Raw genomic sequence first — 16494 nt, 5'->3', positions numbered from 1 at the left:
GACAAGTAGTTTTCTGCAGCTGAACAAGCTTCCAGTGCTGAGAAAGCAGGAGTGATGGTTGATAATATCTAAGCGGTGCCGCACGCAGCCCTTTGGCTCAAGAGGAGCAGCCAAGTGGAAGCCTGGGCTGTCGGGGTGAGAGAGGGAAGGGAGAGCCGGAGGTGAGGATGGAGCAGGCTGCACCCATACCCTGAGACAGCCGATGGGCTTCCCGGGTCAGCCTGCTTGTGAGGCATAACACTCGGGACAGGCGGGGCTGAGCAGCCCCGGTCCGGCCGTGAAATTTAATTCTTGCGTCACTTTGAAGCTTTTCCCTCCTACTTACCGGCGGCACCGCGGCGGCCGATGGCTGCTCCTCCTGCCCTTGCCGAGGACAGAAGCGGCTGCTGCCGTGGGGCGGCCCCGCCGCGCTCCCCGCGGGGGCTGCTGGTTGCGGCTCCGGCACCGGGCAGGGGCGTCCCGGGGACCGGCCGTGCCCCGAGCCCCGGCTGCCGCTTGCGGACGGGGGCTGCTCGAACCATTCCGGTGCCGGTCCCTGCTCCCGGGCGGGGGCCGCTCACCCCGCTCGGGTGCCGGTTCCCTTTCCCGGGCGGGGCCTGCGGGACTGCGGCAGGTGCCGCTCTCGGTCCGGCCGCGGGAGCGGAGGCGGGCGGCCCCGGCCCCGCACCGTTGCTCCGGGCGGCTCAGGGATGGCTGCGGGAGCAGGACGGGGCAGAGTCAGGCAGGACAGCGGGAGCCTCCGGCCCCGGCGGCGCGGCGGGGATCGGACGATCGCACCGGGACCAGGGCCCGGCAGGGCAGGACTCGGCGCGGAGCGAAGCCGCCCCAGCCCCTGGCAGCCCGGTCCCGGGAGGAAGGAAGGGCTCTGCGCGGCGGTGCCCCCGGCCCGGCCCGGGTGAGGCAGCGGCCGCCGAGCGGCCGCGGGGGCTCCGGGAGGCGCTGACGTCAGGCGGCCCCTTAAATAGCGGCGCAGCCGCCGCTGCCCCGGCACTTCCCGCGGAGGCAGCGCGGAGCCGCGGCCGCCCGAGCGCGGGGATGGCCGCGGCGGGGCGGCGGGCACGGCGGGGCTGGGGCGGGCACAGCCCCCCGGGGCGGCCCGGCCGCGTCCCCGCGTAGCCGCGGGAGATGCCGGAGCGGCCGCGCCGGGGCCGGGGCGCCGGGGCGGGGGGGGGCGCCGGGCCGGGGCGCGCCGTGCCCGGCGGCGCGGCCCCATGGAGCCATGGCGCGTAGGGCGCCGAGCGGGCGGGCCCTGGCCGCGGCTCCGGCTCCGTCCCGGCGGCTGGCGCGGAGGGTCCTCGTCCTCTTCACTCTCTCGCTGTCCTGCTCGTACCTCTGCTACAACCTCCTGTGCTGCTGCGGCGGCTCCGCCGCGCCCCGCGCCCGCTGCCCGCCCGTCCGCGCCGCCGCCGCCAAGAAACTTCTGCAGCAGTCGCGGCCGTGCGGGCGGGCGGCCCCCGCCGAGCCCCCCGCCCCGCCGGCCGGCAGCGCCCCGGGGGCGGCCCGCCCGGGGACCAAGCGCCTGCCGCGGGCCATCGTGGTGGGCGTCAAGAAGGGCGGCACCCGCGCCGTGCTGGAGTTCATCCGGGTGCACCCCGACGTGCGCGCGCTGGGCACCGAGCCCCACTTCTTCGACAGGAACTACCACCGCGGGCTGGAGTGGTACAGGTGAGGGCGGGCGGCTGCGGGACCGGCCCCCGCCCGTCCCGAGCACCCCTTTTCCCTGGCCGCCGGGCACCCCCCGCCCCGGACAACCCCCGTCCCGACACTCCCCGGGCATCCCCCGCTTCGGGCACCCGCCACCCCACTCCCCGCCTCTGTCTCCTCTCCCCTGCCCTCCCGGCGGAGTCGGGTCCGCATCCCTCCGTCCATCGGCGGGGCGGGAGCGGCCGGACCGGTACGGCGGGCGGGCGGAGGAGGCTGTCGCCCGGTCGCCCTCTGGAGTTTTCCCTTCACCTCCTCTTCCCGCAGTGCCGAGTAGGTCGCGGCTCGGTCCCTTCGGAGCGAGCGACTGCAGCCCACTGAGGCCCAGCCCTGCCGATCGGCACTCAGGAGCCTGGATGATGCCAGGTTTTCCGTCCCGTCTGAGGAGACACTTACCTGGGTGAAGGGCCCTCCAAAACGCGCGAATGGCCGTGGGTGGATGGCTGTGTTCCCGCAGCCCCACTCGGTGTGCCCCTGCACCCTTCTGCCACCAGGCTCGATTGCTGGCTCTGTGAGAGGAACAGTCCCCATCCTCTGTCATCCCATCTCTCTGAACTCGAATAACTGTGGAATTGTCTGGAGTCTCTTAATAATTTGCAGAGGATGCAAGTGTGTCTCCAGCAGGAGATGACTGGATTTTAACTTCAGTAAAGGCTTTTGTGAGGAGCTCTGGGTGCTCCTCAGCGAGTGGTGCTGTGAGTGGATCACAGCACCCATGCGATCAGCCCCTGCCCGTGGTGCTGCCAGAAGTTCACCCCCAGCTCCCTGAGGTTCCCACCCGGTGTGTCGGCGGGTGTTGGCTGTGCTGTTGTACAGTGCTGGGTGTGTTTGGGCAAGGCCGTGGGGCTTCCATGGGGCATCAGCCTCAGGAGGCAGAGGAGGGCTCAGCCTGGCCTGGTGCCTGTGAGCTCACAGCAGGGTAAAGGACCCTGTAATTGTCCATATGTCGGAGCATCGTGGCAGATGGTGGAGGCAGCCCACGGGGCCACACTGAGCTTGCTTGCCCTCTGTCTTGGCAAGGGTTTCCCAGAAGAGATGTCCCCAGTTCCAAAGCTGGAACTGGGCAGTGGCTGGCAAACATGGTGCACACTCTCAGCTCTGCTGGGGTTCTGATAGCTGGGGATTGTGCCCAGGGAGGAAGCTCAGGCACTGCACAGGGAGAGCTCTCTGGGATCACAGCAGACCCTGTAGCTGGGAATGTTCAGCTCCTTTTGTGGTGGTACTGATGGCAGGTGACAGAAGAGCCAGGACAGACACAGGTGGAGCTTGCTGAAGCCCTTTTCCTCTCCTGAGGCTGTCCTGTGGCATGCCTAGTTCCTCCTGCCCTTTAGAGAGTAGCTGCAGCAGTGTCCTTCTCCTGCTCTTGCCACTTGGCAGATCTGTGTCATTCCTTCATCCTCCCCCTGACATCAGGCACTGTCACCCATCCTGCATCCCCTAAAAGACAGCAGCTGGGAGCAGCCCTGCAGCGCAGGCGTGCAAGGACAGTGGTTTCTCTAAAGAGCAGTCAGAGTGGCAGGATGAATCTGGGTCCTGGCTGAGTCCCTCAGTCGGAGGTGCTCAGCACCTGCCTGGGAAGCAGCCCACCCAGATCCTGAGCTGGGGCCCCCCTCTGCAATCCTTGTGTCTCTGAGTGATCTGGGCTCTTTGCTTTCCCTGCGCACGATTGGTGTGGGGAACGTGGGACTGGGAGTTTCGGAGGCAGCACAGGACCAAACCTGTGACACTGCTCCCACAGGAGGTTCAGGACACAGGGCCTGCCCTGAATGAAGGGAATGTAAGGGCATGTAAGGGCACCTGTGGGCACCAGGAGTGATGCTGGTCCAGGAGACAGGAGCCGTGTCCCCCTTGCCTCACACTTGGCACTGGGAGGCTGCGGCAGAGAGCGGCCAAGCAGACGACCCCCCGAGCTGTGGCTCAGCCTGGGATCTTCCCTGTGAAGAGGCTCGATTGTGACCGGGAGGGATCAGCCTGTGGTGGCAGCGAGGGCGGCTGTGGAGCGAGGCAGGGGCAGCGCTGGGAGCGCGACCGGGTGAGCAGCCGGGTGAGCAGCACTGCCCGGGGCCTGGCTCTGCCTCTGGATCGATGGAGAGATCGCACTGGAGCAGTGGAGCCTCCAAATTAGTTCAGCTAAAACAATTAAATGACACTTCCTTGGTTTTATTACCTTTTTTTTTTTAACCTGACAAATGTGCCAAAACTTAAGCACAGAGGCTGCTAATGTATAAAACGTGGAATTGATTTTCCTCCTTGCAAGTGGAGCAATTAAATGTGGAGCAAGTCTAACCACAGCACGATGAGCTCCTGTTGCTCTGCCAAGAGCCTGGGGAGCAGGAGAGCAGGATCCTGCCAGTGGCTGTGGCCCAAAAAGGACAGAGCTGAGGCTGGGGACAGCAGCTGTGGGAGCTGTGAGGGGCTGCCTGCAGCACCCCGAGGGAGCTGTACCTGGCCTGGCTGGGGCTGTCTTCCAGCTGCCAGCTGGAGAGAGCAGATGCTGCCAAGCTTGAGGAGTGTCATGGTGGAGGGGGATCTCTGCAGACAGTGTGGGGCACAGACCCCTTGGAAAGGCAAAGCCATTCCAAATACGAGCAGAGACTTCTCCCGCAGGAGTCCCTGGCTGCTGAGTGCCTGATCTGGCTCTGTCCTTCCCCTGTTATGCCCTAGTGGAGAGCTGAGTGGAGAGACCAAGTTGGTCTTTGAGCAGTGTGAGAGCTGGGCCCCTCCAGTGATGCTCCAAAAATGTTGGTTACTGTTTTCGCATGTTTACCCCTGCCCTGGCATTTTTCTGATGCAGAGATGGCAGAGCCAGTGGGAGGGGACATCTCCTGATCTTCGTGTCCTTGCCGCTCCAAATGTCGTGCTTACTTACAGCTGCTGCTCTCGTGGTGCTCCTGCCTTAGCTCCTGCCATGGCCCAGGGCAGCCATAGCTCCCCCCTGTGCAGGGAAACAGCATGCTGGGCAGAGCCAGACCCCTCGGCTTCCCCCTGGGTAGGACCACCACCCAGGATCTGCTCGCTCACTGACTCCAGACCCAGAGCCCCTGTACCATTTTCAGTTCCCATCAGTCTCTAATCCACCTCATTAGCTACAGATACACTACAGGAAAGATATTTTTAGCAAGGTCTGTTTTAAGACAACTGAAACCAAACAGCAGCTACTGGGGAATATCGATTCATTACCAATTCTGTACTAAATGTTCAATATTGAGCTTTTTCCTGCTGCAAGTAGTGTGGGCCAATAACCTTCAATATTTTCCAGAACACAGGGAAGATAGTGTCATTTAAATTGCAGTTAACTTTGAACAGTGACTCTAATTGCAGCATCTTGGGGTGCAATTGGGGTTTCCTCCTTAGGATTCCTGAGTGACCGTCAGACACTCCAGCGTTATTTTCAGAGAGAGGAGCTTTTCCTTGTGGATGCAGTGGCAGGCTGAGCCTGGCTCCCACCCCGTAGGTCCCACTGCAGCCCAGAGGCAGTGCTGGTGCAGGGCAGAGCCCATCTGGTTCCACACCTGCCTGAATCCTGTCCCAGGGATGGCACTTGGGAAGCCCAGCTTCCCCACGTGCCGCTGCCACAGGTCCCTGGAGCGCCGTCCCTGGAGCTCTGCCCACCACCCCTCACCCCCGCCTTGCCTCTGGTTTTGGGGTGCCCCCAGTGCGGCAGCAGCACGAGGAGCACTGCTGGCCTCGGAGAGGTGGGCACTGCCCTGCCCTGGGGAACAGACCTGCCAGCCGGGAGCATCGAGGTGTCCCTGCGACCAGGGCCCCACGGAGGGCAAGGAGGGAGCCGGCAGAGCCGCTCCCGCTCCACCCGCTAATTGCTCCCGGCTAATGGCTGGGCTGGCTCACACACAAATGGGAGCCCATTAGGCTTTGCCCGGCGACAGGGAGTGTGTGGGGGCTTGACTGACAGTGCATTTTGGTAAAGTTAATTAGTGAGAAGAGAGGAAGGCAGCAAGCTTCAAGGATGCTTTGAAATTTCCTTGACTTCAGAGAGTGCCCTCGGTCTCGGGAATGGACATGGGAGCCCTGGCAGAGTCTGTTGTGTGAGGAGGTGTCCCTGGCAGCATGTTCCCTGGGTACTGCCGTGCCCACGCTGCCTGTGGGCAGCAGTCCTGCCTGTCCTGCCCTCTGGGTGGGCCAGGTCCTGCCAATACCCTCACTCAGTCCAGGAGGGCTTCCCTCCACAAAGAGCTGGGGGAGACGCTGGAGATAAACCCACGTGGGATGCCAAGCCTTTGACATTAACGATGCTTATCCTTGCTCTGTTCCTTGACCTTGTTTGTAAATGCTGCAGTTTGTTCTTACCTTTGCTTTGGAAGCACTAGACCAGCTGGTGACCTGGTGTGCCATGGGCACAGCTGCTCTGTGAGGCTTGTGAGCAAAGGATGCCAGGCCCTGGTGACCCTGGGTGTCCATGGCAGGGCCAGGCACTGCCCACAGTGTCTGTCCATGGTGTCTGTCTGGAGATGGCTGGTGCCAGGGAGCAAGGAGCAGAGCTGGCTCTCAGGGCAGGCAGTGCCCCCCGTGAGTGATGAGAGGTCTTCAGGGCCTGCTGCCAGATTGGTGGGGTTTGTGCTTGGTGCTGGCATGTTGTCCCATCCATTTGCAGGCTCCTGGCACCAGGAGGTCACTAAGCGGGTGCCACGGCTCTAATGTGGGCCATTAACTCAGGAATCGCTGCAGCAGCTGTGGCACATGTGGTGGTTTTAAAAATGAATATTCAGTTTTGAAGTTTCACCCATGGAAGGAGTTGCCTTGGGGGGGGGGAGACCCCAACCTGTCTCCATGAGCACAGGGCAGTACCCGCTGGCAGGGCTGTGAGCTGGGCTCTGCACAAGCCTGAGGGAAACCTCCCACCCCACCGGCCTTGGCCTTTGCCAGACCCTCTGGCAGTGCTGGACAGTTATTTAGGAAGGTAGGAGTGTGTGTGTCTGTGAAGGGACACGGCAATGTGCCCTTTGGAAAAGAATCTCTTGACTTAAGGACAGTGCAAGTCTCTGGAGCATTTAAATGATTAAAAATGAATCAGCAGCAAAGTTAATTACTGTGTTCGCTCTGCTTTTATGCATGGAAATGTCCCTCATTAGCTGTCTAAGAGCACTGGTGTAAATTCTTTGAACATAAACATTTATTAAAGGCAGCCGCTCCATCATTAAATCCTGGCTGCTGTAGTGCAGGGTTGTGGCAGTGGGGCTGTGGGGCCAGGCCAGCTGCTGCTGGGGCCACGAGCCCTTGGGTGGTGTTTCCAGCTGTGGACATGGTGCCATCTCTGCAGGCTGGGGGACACAGCCAGTCTGTCCCACTCGGCATTGCAGGGCCCCCCTCTCAGGACAGCTGGTCCCTGGCCCCATGGTGCTGCCTGCAGGTCACAGAAGGCTGTGGAGCAGCACTGGGGGATCCCCTCTGCCCCCTCAGCCCCTCACAGTCCTTGGCTGTGGTGCAGCCCTCAGTCAGGGTGTCCCTGTGTCCTCGACGGCTGCTGCAATGTCTCTCAGCCAGGGAGAGCTTTTTATCTTCCTCACACCTTGATTTCTCACGTTTGACCCAGTTTTGCTTAAACCTCCCCGTAGCTTTGCTGGAGCTTTTCATCCCCCACTGTCCTGCTGAACAGAGGGGGCTGGGGGAGAGCAGGTGCTGCTGTCACTGAGCTCACCCACGGTGTGGCACAGCACAGCATGGCATGGCACAGTCCTGTGGGCAGCTGGGGCCGGTGCTGACTCCTGCGCTTTCTGTGCTCATCTCCAACACGTGGAGCTGCAGCTGGAGACACACTCACAGCCCACCCTTCTCTGCTGGTGACATCAGCCGGGAGAGGGGAAGCGCAGAGCTCTCATCACAGGAGCAGGCACTTGGGATTTTTTGCCAAATCAAACAGTTTGTTTTATGCTGCTGGATGGATGGAGCCCAGGATCACACACGTCAGCCTCCACACACAGTGGGCTGCAGCAGGGAGGGACTGACCCAGAGCTGCTCTGCAGGCTGTGGGACCAGGGCTGCAATGGTATTATCAGTGGGTGCTGCTCTCCCCGTGCTTATCTGCAATATCTCAATCGACTGATGAGGTTTTGTACAAATTTTTCCTTGGGAGAGTGTTTCATGCGTGTTTGACATCAAAGCGGTGCAGCCGGTGAGGGAGCGCATGTTTCTTTAATGTGGGAGTGTTGTAGGGGCCGTGGGGTGCCCAAAGGCAGATTATAACAAAATTAATAATTCAGGACTCAGAAAGGTGCTGGTGAGGAGTTAACTCCTTCAGGACAAGGCACTGCTGCAGCTGGGCAGGCTCTGCACTGCTGCTGCCCAGTGCCCACGGGGCGGTGGGGCCGTGGGGGCCGAGCTGTCTCCCAGGGGCCGTGGGGCACAGCTGGGCCATGGCAGGGACAGCAGCTCCCCTGGGCTGTACCCACACGCGTCCCCATGTCACTAACACAGGCAAACCAACCTCTAAATCTGGGCTGAAGGGAGTGTTAATGCCCATATCAAATAACACTAAAGGGCTTTAAGAATCGAGTAACTCTAATGAAAGTAATCTCTAATTCAGGAGGAATTAATGCTGTCCCTGCAGCCAGAGCAATCCCTCCAGTGTCAGCCGTACGTCACTGTCCCCGTGCTGGCAGTGCTGTGGCAGCAGCTGGCTCAGAGCACACCAGAAGCTGGTGCCGAGGCTGGCTGGGGACATCAGCAGAGCCACGAGATATGTCCGTGGAGCAGCCAGAGTTGGCTCCTAGCTGAGCCCTGGCCACACAGCACTGAGGGCCAGCACCAAGAGCCTTCACACCTACACACGCAAGCCTGGGGCATAAAGCTGTGTGACATGCTATTTGTATGCAAATAACTCTGTGAATGCAGAAGTCCAAAAATATCATTTTAAAGTCAGGTGTAATTAACTTTGCCATGCGTTTCCCCGCTCCTGCAGCCCGGGGGATCCTGCCGTTAGTGGAAGATGAATGCCTGGATGACATGTCTCCCCCTTGCTTGGTTTCACTGGTGATTTATTTATCTGCCCGGGCTGTGTTTTGTTGTCTCAGCAGTCTCTGTTGTTCAGGAGCAGCAAACACTGGGAGTCCATTTAAAAAAAACAACTCTTGTCTCATTTCAGTAATTTACTATGCAGAGGTTTTGTGTTTTTTGTGATGGATTAGAACCTGTAATTTTGTTTTTGAATGCGTGGACCTAATAACTCACGTAATGAAAGTCTAACAGGCCTGAGGACGAGCCATTAATGAAACAACAGTTTTATGATTCTCCACGATATATTGTAATAGTGAATCACTTACAGAGCTGTCCCACGCTGATTTATGATGAAACTTGTTTGTGATGTGGAGATAGAGCCGTGTGCCTGCGCTGAATTAGCATTTCCCAGCAGTCATTAACCAACGGGAATCGTAATCGGGATTTATGGGGTTTGAAGTGGAGCAGTGGGAAAGGCCAATTAAGCCCCGTCCATGCTCAGGTACCTCAGTGAACCAGCCCTGCTAATTTATGCCAACTAATTAGTTTGTTCTCTCTCGAACAAGGAAGCTGGTCAAAGAGCATGTGAGGGTATGTGGGCTGGTGCCCCTGGCACGTGCTGCTGATCCCTATGATGTCCCAAGTCTTCCATCGCTGTCCCCTTGTCACACAGGGTGAGCTGCTGTTGGATCTCGTCCCAGTTAGATCTTTCCTCGGCCCAAGGCTGCTGGCCATGACCTGTGTTTTGGGGACCCTGGAGGTGCCAGATCTTGGTCACTGATGCACCGAAGCCCCTGTGTTGCGGCACCAGCGTGGCCGTGGCAGCTGTGCCAGGTTTATCACATGGATAACTCAGTGTCTTGTGCTCTCCAGCGGGATGGCTGCAGACAGGGATGCTGTCGAAATGGCTGCAGAGAGGGATGCTCTGTTTGCTTTCCCTGGGTCCTGCTGGCCCGAGCCTCAGTGGGGCAGCCGGGGCTCCAGGGTCACCCCATGACGTGACTGCAGTACCAGCTCCGGGTGCCCATGCAGGGGTGAGCACCTGCTGCGGGGCCCAGCCAGGGAGACCCTGCCTGGGCATGTGCATTGTAGGGGGCTCACAGGGAGCCCCACGAGCTGAATTCATGCTGTACCTGCTCACACCATGGCTGCTGCTGGAGTGTGGGAGCAGCAGGAGAGTGCTGGCCTCATCCTGGCTGCCAGTGCTCCCTGCCCACTCTAGCCAGGCATTCCCTGCCTGCTCACTGCCCACTCCATCCTGGGGACCCATGGCACCAGGGATCTGGCTGAGGTGGATTTTATAGTTTATTCTAGTAATACAAAACCAATTTATAAATCTTTCCATCCCATTAGTTTTTATTTGATTTGGATGTTCATATGTCAAAGTAAATTATTTAATTAGTGCTAAGCTGGGCCGCAGGGATGCTGTATTTCCCCCAGTCTGGTGTTCCCTGCCTGGCTTGCAGCCTGGCTCCCCGTGCCAGGGACAGACAGGAGCCCATCTCAGAGCCCGTGGGCCGGGTCAGGCCCTGGTGGGGCAGGTGATATCCTCGTGGGCATGAGCCCCGTGTCCCTGGGCAGCCCCTTGCCACAGCTCCCACCAGTGGAGTGGCACAGCCCCTCCGAGGCCTGTTCCTTTCTTCCCACGGCTCCTCCTGGCACAGCCACCACGTTCCTGCATCCTGGCACTGGGCACACACCCACTGCTGTGTGTGTGGGGCTGCCAGTGCCCCCATCCTCTGCCCAGGGGGTCCCTGGGGACTGGGACAGACCTGGGAGAGATCCATGGCCAGGGTCCTCCACAGCACTGCCAGGAGGAGCTGTGCCTGCCTTGTCTCACTGGGAGGGGACACGCCAGCAGCCCCATGCTGCAGTCACCACCTCCTGCTGCCTGTCCCGGCTCCTTCCTCACCATCACCTTCTGCTTCTCTTGCAGGAGCCTGATGCCACGGACGCTCGACAGCCAGATCACGGTGGAGAAGACCCCCAGCTACTTTGTCACCAAAGAGGCACCACGGCGGATCTTCAACATGTCCCGGGACACGAAGCTGATCGTGGTGGTGCGGAACCCGGTCACCAGGGCCATCTCAGACTACACACAGACCCTCTCCAAGAAGCCGGACATCCCCACCTTTGAGGGGCTGACCTTCCGCAACCGCAGCCTGGGGCTGGTGGACACCTCCTGGAACGCCATCCGCATCGGGATGTATGCCGTGCACCTGGAGAGCTGGCTCCAGTACTTCCCCCTCTCCCAGATTCACTTTGTCAGTGGGGAGAAGCTGATCACAGATCCAGCTGGGGAGATGGGCAAAGTCCAGGACTTCCTGGGCATTAAACGGGTTATCACGGACAAGCACTTCTACTTCAACAAGACAAAAGGCTTTCCGTGCCTGAAGAAGTCGGAGAGCAGTGGCTTGCCTCGCTGCCTGGGCAAGTCCAAGGGCAGGACTCATGTGCAGATAGACCCCGAGGTGATCGAGCAGCTTCGGGACTTTTATAGACCTTATAATATCAAATTCTATGAAACGGTCGGGCAGGACTTCAGGTGGGAATAAGCGTCCAGGAGCAGTGCTGCAGTGACATGAGGCTGCAGTCTTCCATGAGGGGGGCCCAAGGGGCTGGAGACAGGATCCTCACAGCTCGTCCTGCCCGGAATTGCAAGCAGAGGCAGGCGAGGGCCTCCCTGTCCCTTGGGAGTCAGCAGTGCTCTGGAGCGAGCCAAGACAAGGAAGACACAAGAGTCCTGCTGCAGCCCCCATGCTGAGGGATGAGGGCCCAGCAGCACTGCCTGTCCCGGCGGGTCAGCAGCACTATGGCTTGTCCTGTGGGGTCCTGTTTGCTTTTAACACCACGTGGTCCCCAGGGCACAGTGGTGGCCCCATCGTGCGGCCTGTGAGCAGGCTGCTCCAAGCACGTCCCTCCTCTGTGTCCCAAGGCAGATGGGTGCTCCTGAACAGTGGCAGTGGGACTGTCTCCCCACACCCTGGGCAGGCAGAGCTCCGGCCTCTCCACTTGCCTTCGTCACTCGTGCGCAGTGTGTACCCATGAGGACAGTGAGATGTATCTGCTTGACAAAGAAGTCCATGGAAAATGTTGTACTGATATTTTGTCCTGTGAATAAAGCACAGAATCCTGCTGTTACGGGTACTTTAGTGGCACTAGTTTCCTTGTTCAGCATGTGATCCCTTCATGTAAATAAAGCGGCTTCCACCGGTCCGTACGCATGGGCTGTTCTTAGGGCAGGGCTGGGCAGCCCCCACGCAGAGTTGGAGGGCCGTGGGAGCCCCTGTGCCTGCTGGCAGGTGAGGGAGCAGGTGGGGGCTGGGGCAGGTCAGGGGGTCAGCCCGGCACGACCTGGGGACCGGCAGCACAGCCCTGCCCAGGCCTCCCCAGAGCTGTCCTCTGCCACGGGGCTGGGGAAGCCTCAGGGCAATGCACGGGGGCCGTGTGGGGATGCAACACACCATGGACCAGTTTGCAAGGCCTTACTGAAGTGATTACTGACCAGCTCTAACAGGAAAAAATTGGAGGTAATTAGTGGACATCTAAGAGAACCCCATCTACATCTCTGCCACTGTCAGCCATGGGGGACCCAGCAGCAAGGAGACCCAGAGGCAGCTGTGGGCAGGTGAAGGGAGAGCCCAGATTAACAGTCGTTGACAGGAAAATGGGATATTTGCTTGTGTGATTTTTCCTTTAAAGGAGAAAAACATTCACAGTGAGACTCACAAATCCCAGCCTCGTAGTAGAAAAGCCATTTCCAATCCACTCCAAGGAGGCAGAAGGTGCTGAGTTAGATTGATCCCCCTGACAATACTGTATTAGTGGGAAATTAGAGCTGGAGCCTGAGGAAACCGCTGTGATATCAAACAATTACTTTACATTTGTCCTTACAAATGGAGGGAGCAGAAATGTGCTTAAATCAAGTATTAGCTTTCCAAAGGGCGAGCAAGTGAGGGCTCGGAAAGGGCTGCACTGAAAATGCTGAGCACATTAGGAGCTCTTAAAAATGTCTGAAAAAGCTCCAAGTAGGCGATCTGCATTCCAAGGAGTTGGGGGGGGGGAGGGAGGGGCGGGGTTGGTGTTTGGTGAGGATGGAGGGGTTTGTTGAGGACGTGGAGCAGTGCTGGTTTGGTGACCTGACGCCGAGCAGAGGGGCTGCCAGAGGGAGCCCCCCTGCTTACCCAGCCTGGGATGTCTCCCCCGTGAATGCCCCTGACTCGGGGGATATGGGGACAGAGGTTCTGCTCTCAGGGCCATCAGGGCTGTGTGCAGCCATCCCTGGTGCAGCACATCCCGTGTGTGCAGCCATCCCATCCCTGGTGCAGCACATCCCGTGTGTGCAGCCATCCCATCCCTGGTGCAGCACATCCCGTGTGTGCAGCCATCCCATCCCTGGTGCAGCACATCCCGTGTGTGCAGCCATCCCATCCCTGGTGCAGCACGTCCCCGCCTGGCTGCCCCCGTGGCACAGCCACTGCTGGTGTGTGCACTGTGTTCTAATGGGTTTGCTCAGGCCTGAACCCCAGAGAGCGGCTGTTTAATATTTATCAGCTCATAAATACTTAAATGTAATGAATGTGACTTAAGTGGTCCCTGATCCTGCTCACACTGAAGAGCTCTTGAGACGTGCTGGGCCGAGGGAATCCTTCCTGGGTCCCATTCACATCACTGGCAACTGCCCTGCCCAGGCAGAGCAGAGCCACTGGTACATCTGTGGGAGCTGCAGCACCGCTCCTGCCCAGCAGCAGCCTCTCCTCTCAAAACAGGCCTGAACGCTGCCTCCCTGCTGGGACCATCCCAGGACCCTCCAGTCGGGGACCTTATCTTCAACATAGCATCTCTGTAATTATTTCCCCTTTCCTGTCTCCTGATGAGGAGACCTGACTCAGGTGGGAGCTGCCCTGGGAGCAGTGACTCCGATGGCTCTGTCCCTGTGAGCTGAAGCTGCAGTGCTGGACCAGCACATTGAATATAGCCAAGGTATTCCCAGCTGCACGAGGAGCATCGTTCATCCCACTGGCTAAGGACTGGTCACAGCGCTGTGAGCACTGAGAAAATTTCATTCATTTCTTTTTAATTGATAAAATTGTTTTCACTGCTGGCTCAATGTTTACTGGCAGTGGCAGGGATGGGAATGCAGGCAGGGCCCTGGGAGTGACCGTGGGGGACTGCCAGCCCCATCCCCCCACCACGATGCTCCTCACACACCTTCTTCCATGCACACAGAGCCGAGCAGCAAATAAATACAATCATTAACAGAAGCCTCCAACCCCTTGGAGATGATGGATGCTCAGGGGTATCTGGGATGTGGACACATTCAAGTCGGTCAAGTTTCCTCTTATTATTTCATCAGGTTGCAGCAAGGGACAAAACCACACTGCCAGCTGGGATCTGTCACCACTGCCCAGGATGGATACAGCTGGATGTCACCTGGCAATGCCACACCCACTTGCCCAGGCAGTGCAGAGACACAGAGGTGCTGCCCGTGGTGCCAGCTCTGCCCCTGCAGTGACCCTGTCTCCGCAGGCTCCCTCCACAGCACGGGTCACCCACAGGCTCTGTGGGCTGTGCCCCACTGCCTGCCTTCCCCTTCCCCAGAGGAATCCTCCAGCCTCCTCCGGCAAAGGTGTCTACATGGAGCTGCCAGGCTCCCACCTTCTGCTCCCCAGTCTTCCCTCCAGCCCCACACTCCTGCCCATTGGTACTCGGAGAGTGCAGGAGCTGCCCGTGGGCACCAAGTCCCCAGGGTTGTCCCTGCCCCCCCGCAGCACGGGGCACACGAGCTGTACAGAGGAGGAGCTGATGTCTGTGCCTGTGGCTGCCAGCCCAGCCCGGGTGCCAGTCCGGTGCCCACTCCCTGGTGATGTGCCCACACACTCAACAGATTAACGCTTTTCATTTGCTCTGAATGTTTTCCAAGTTCCTCTCCCAGTTCCCTGCCCAGTTTTCCATGAGCAGGAGTGTGTAGCAATGAGAGGACCTGATGGCATCAATATTGCACTGAAGTCCAGGCATCACTGCATAATTCATTACCTGACAGCTAATTAGCTGGCTGGTCCAATTAGTGACTCCTGTACAGCCAGGGCTGCGGGTGCAGGGGCTGGCACTCACGGCAGGCTGGTGGCCACAGGGGCTGACACCTGACAGTGGCTGTGCCAGTGGCTCACGGGGCCCACGGGGGTGTCGGTTGCTGGGGACCTTCTGCCAGCAGATGGGGGTGGGTGTCACACCCCAGGGTACTGCAAAGCACCTGTCAGAGGCACTTTGGCGCTGGCTGGGGCTACTCACAGCCCAGCAGGAACACCAACCCCGCAGTGGTCCCCCGGGCTGGCCACAGGATTGCTGCTGCCAGCTCCCAGGAGGGGAAGGGGAGTTGGTTGGGGCTCACACCGTGTGGTGCTTGATCCCAGGGCTCCTGCAGCGAGCACTCGTGAGGGCAGCGACCCGGCTCCGGCACGCTCCGGTGGCTGGAGATAAGGACAGCTTAGGGATAAATAATCCACCCAGTGGCTGAGTGGATTCAACTGAGCTCGTTCCTATTAGAGGATCTGTTAGTAATTATCTGAAGACTTGTTATTACCTGGGGACCTATAATCTGCCAGAGTAATGAGTTCAAGTGGCTCATGTGGCATAACAAACAGGAAAGGGAAGGTGGGGAGGGGCCGCTGCCATCGCAGCAAGGGCAGGGCAGGGCTCAAGGACAGCGGAGTCGCTCGGCTTTGAGGAACTGCCACCACAGCACCCCATTCTGCTGCTTTGCCTCCCCACAGCAGGTCAGGGACGAGCCCTGGTCAGAGCTAAGGGCCAGGCAGAGCTCAGCGAGCTCGGAGAGGCAAAAAGCTGAGACCTGAGTGGAACCACTGCGTCTCTGACCAGATGTGGCTGTCGGGGATGTGCTGCGGGACATGGCCCCTGTGCCAGCCATGGGTGAATCCCAACTCCAGGGGCAGTCCTGTCCCAGTCCTGCCACCCACAGGGACTCACCCTGCAAACCTGAACTAACTTTGTCTGACTCAACCAAAATTAAGTAACTAGAAAGGCCAGGAGGTGAGGCAGATCATCCCCTGCAGCAGATATTGATGGATCCCACAGCTGCAAGGGAGGAAAATCCCTGCCTGGGACACACATTCAGGGTTCATGCATGTTAGCAGAGGGCATGGTCCCCACTGCCATCACCATTTGGCATGTGCCTATCCCCATATCTACCCCTGTGTCCATCCCTGTGTCCATCCCTGTGTCCATCCCCATGTCCATCCCCGTGTCCATCCCCATGTCCATCCCCGTGTCCATCCCTGTGTCCATCCCCGTGTCCATCCCTCTGCACCACAGGGCACGGCAACTCTGCGCCACAAGTGTGTGGAGGCCAGAAATGGTGACACAAGAGGGAAAGGGCTCAGGATGACTGAGATTAATTATCCTCCTGCTAATCATGTGAGGGATCCAACCTGCCAGCTGAATTGAAAGCCCGTGATCCAACTCCTTGTCACATGCTGTGGCTGGCATGTGTGATGGTGGCTGCTGGGGGGCCAAGTGCCCAGGCTCACACCTGGCTCCGTGCCCCTGCCCTTTCCACCTTACCTGAGTGCTGGCTGGTCCTGATGAATTTGTGTGTTTTAAATAAATTTATTTATTTAAAATACACAAATTTTATTTAAAATATCTGAAGAGCCCGATGCCCTCGGCCCCATCTCTGCCTGCTGCAGAGCTGCCATGTGACAGTGCTTTGTTTAGTCATGGCACAGTTATGAGACCAATGCAGTCATTAAGCTCTCATCTTTAAAACAAAGATAAAATTACGTGATTAAGATCTAATTAAAGTCTAACTACCAGCACCATGAA

At 58.9% G+C, this 16494-nt stretch overlaps 1 protein-coding gene across 1 annotated transcript; it reads left to right on the top strand.

Annotated features, from left to right (window-relative positions):
* Positions 1-1181: 1181 nt before the first annotated feature.
* On the top strand, positions 1182-11872 carry HS3ST2 (heparan sulfate-glucosamine 3-sulfotransferase 2). Its single transcript, XM_064673523.1, has 2 exons — positions 1182-1665; positions 10589-11872. The coding sequence occupies exons 1-2, from the start codon at positions 1220-1222 to the stop codon at positions 11205-11207; spliced, it is 1065 nt and encodes a 354-aa protein (XP_064529593.1). The 5' UTR covers positions 1182-1219; the 3' UTR covers positions 11208-11872.
* The last annotated feature ends 4622 nt before the right edge of the window (positions 11873-16494 follow it).

The sequence above is a fragment of the Pseudopipra pipra genome, chromosome 16 (assembly GCF_036250125.1).
Source record: "Pseudopipra pipra isolate bDixPip1 chromosome 16, bDixPip1.hap1, whole genome shotgun sequence".
NCBI classification, from domain to species: Eukaryota; Metazoa; Chordata; class Aves; order Passeriformes; family Pipridae; genus Pseudopipra; species Pseudopipra pipra.
Note: the sequence above shows the minus strand (reverse complement) of the source record. Positions and strands in the feature narration are given on the sequence as shown.

Bases quoted from the DNA above. Each gene is read 5' to 3' on its own strand.
- HS3ST2 (XM_064673523.1), top strand. From the start codon at position 1,220: ATGGCGCGTAGGGCGCCGAGCGGGCGGGCCCTGGCCGCGGCTCCGGCT. The intron at 1,666-10,588 runs GTGAGGGCGGGC...CTTCTCTTGCAG, and splicing joins CGCGGGCTGGAGTGGTACAG to GAGCCTGATGCCACGGACGC.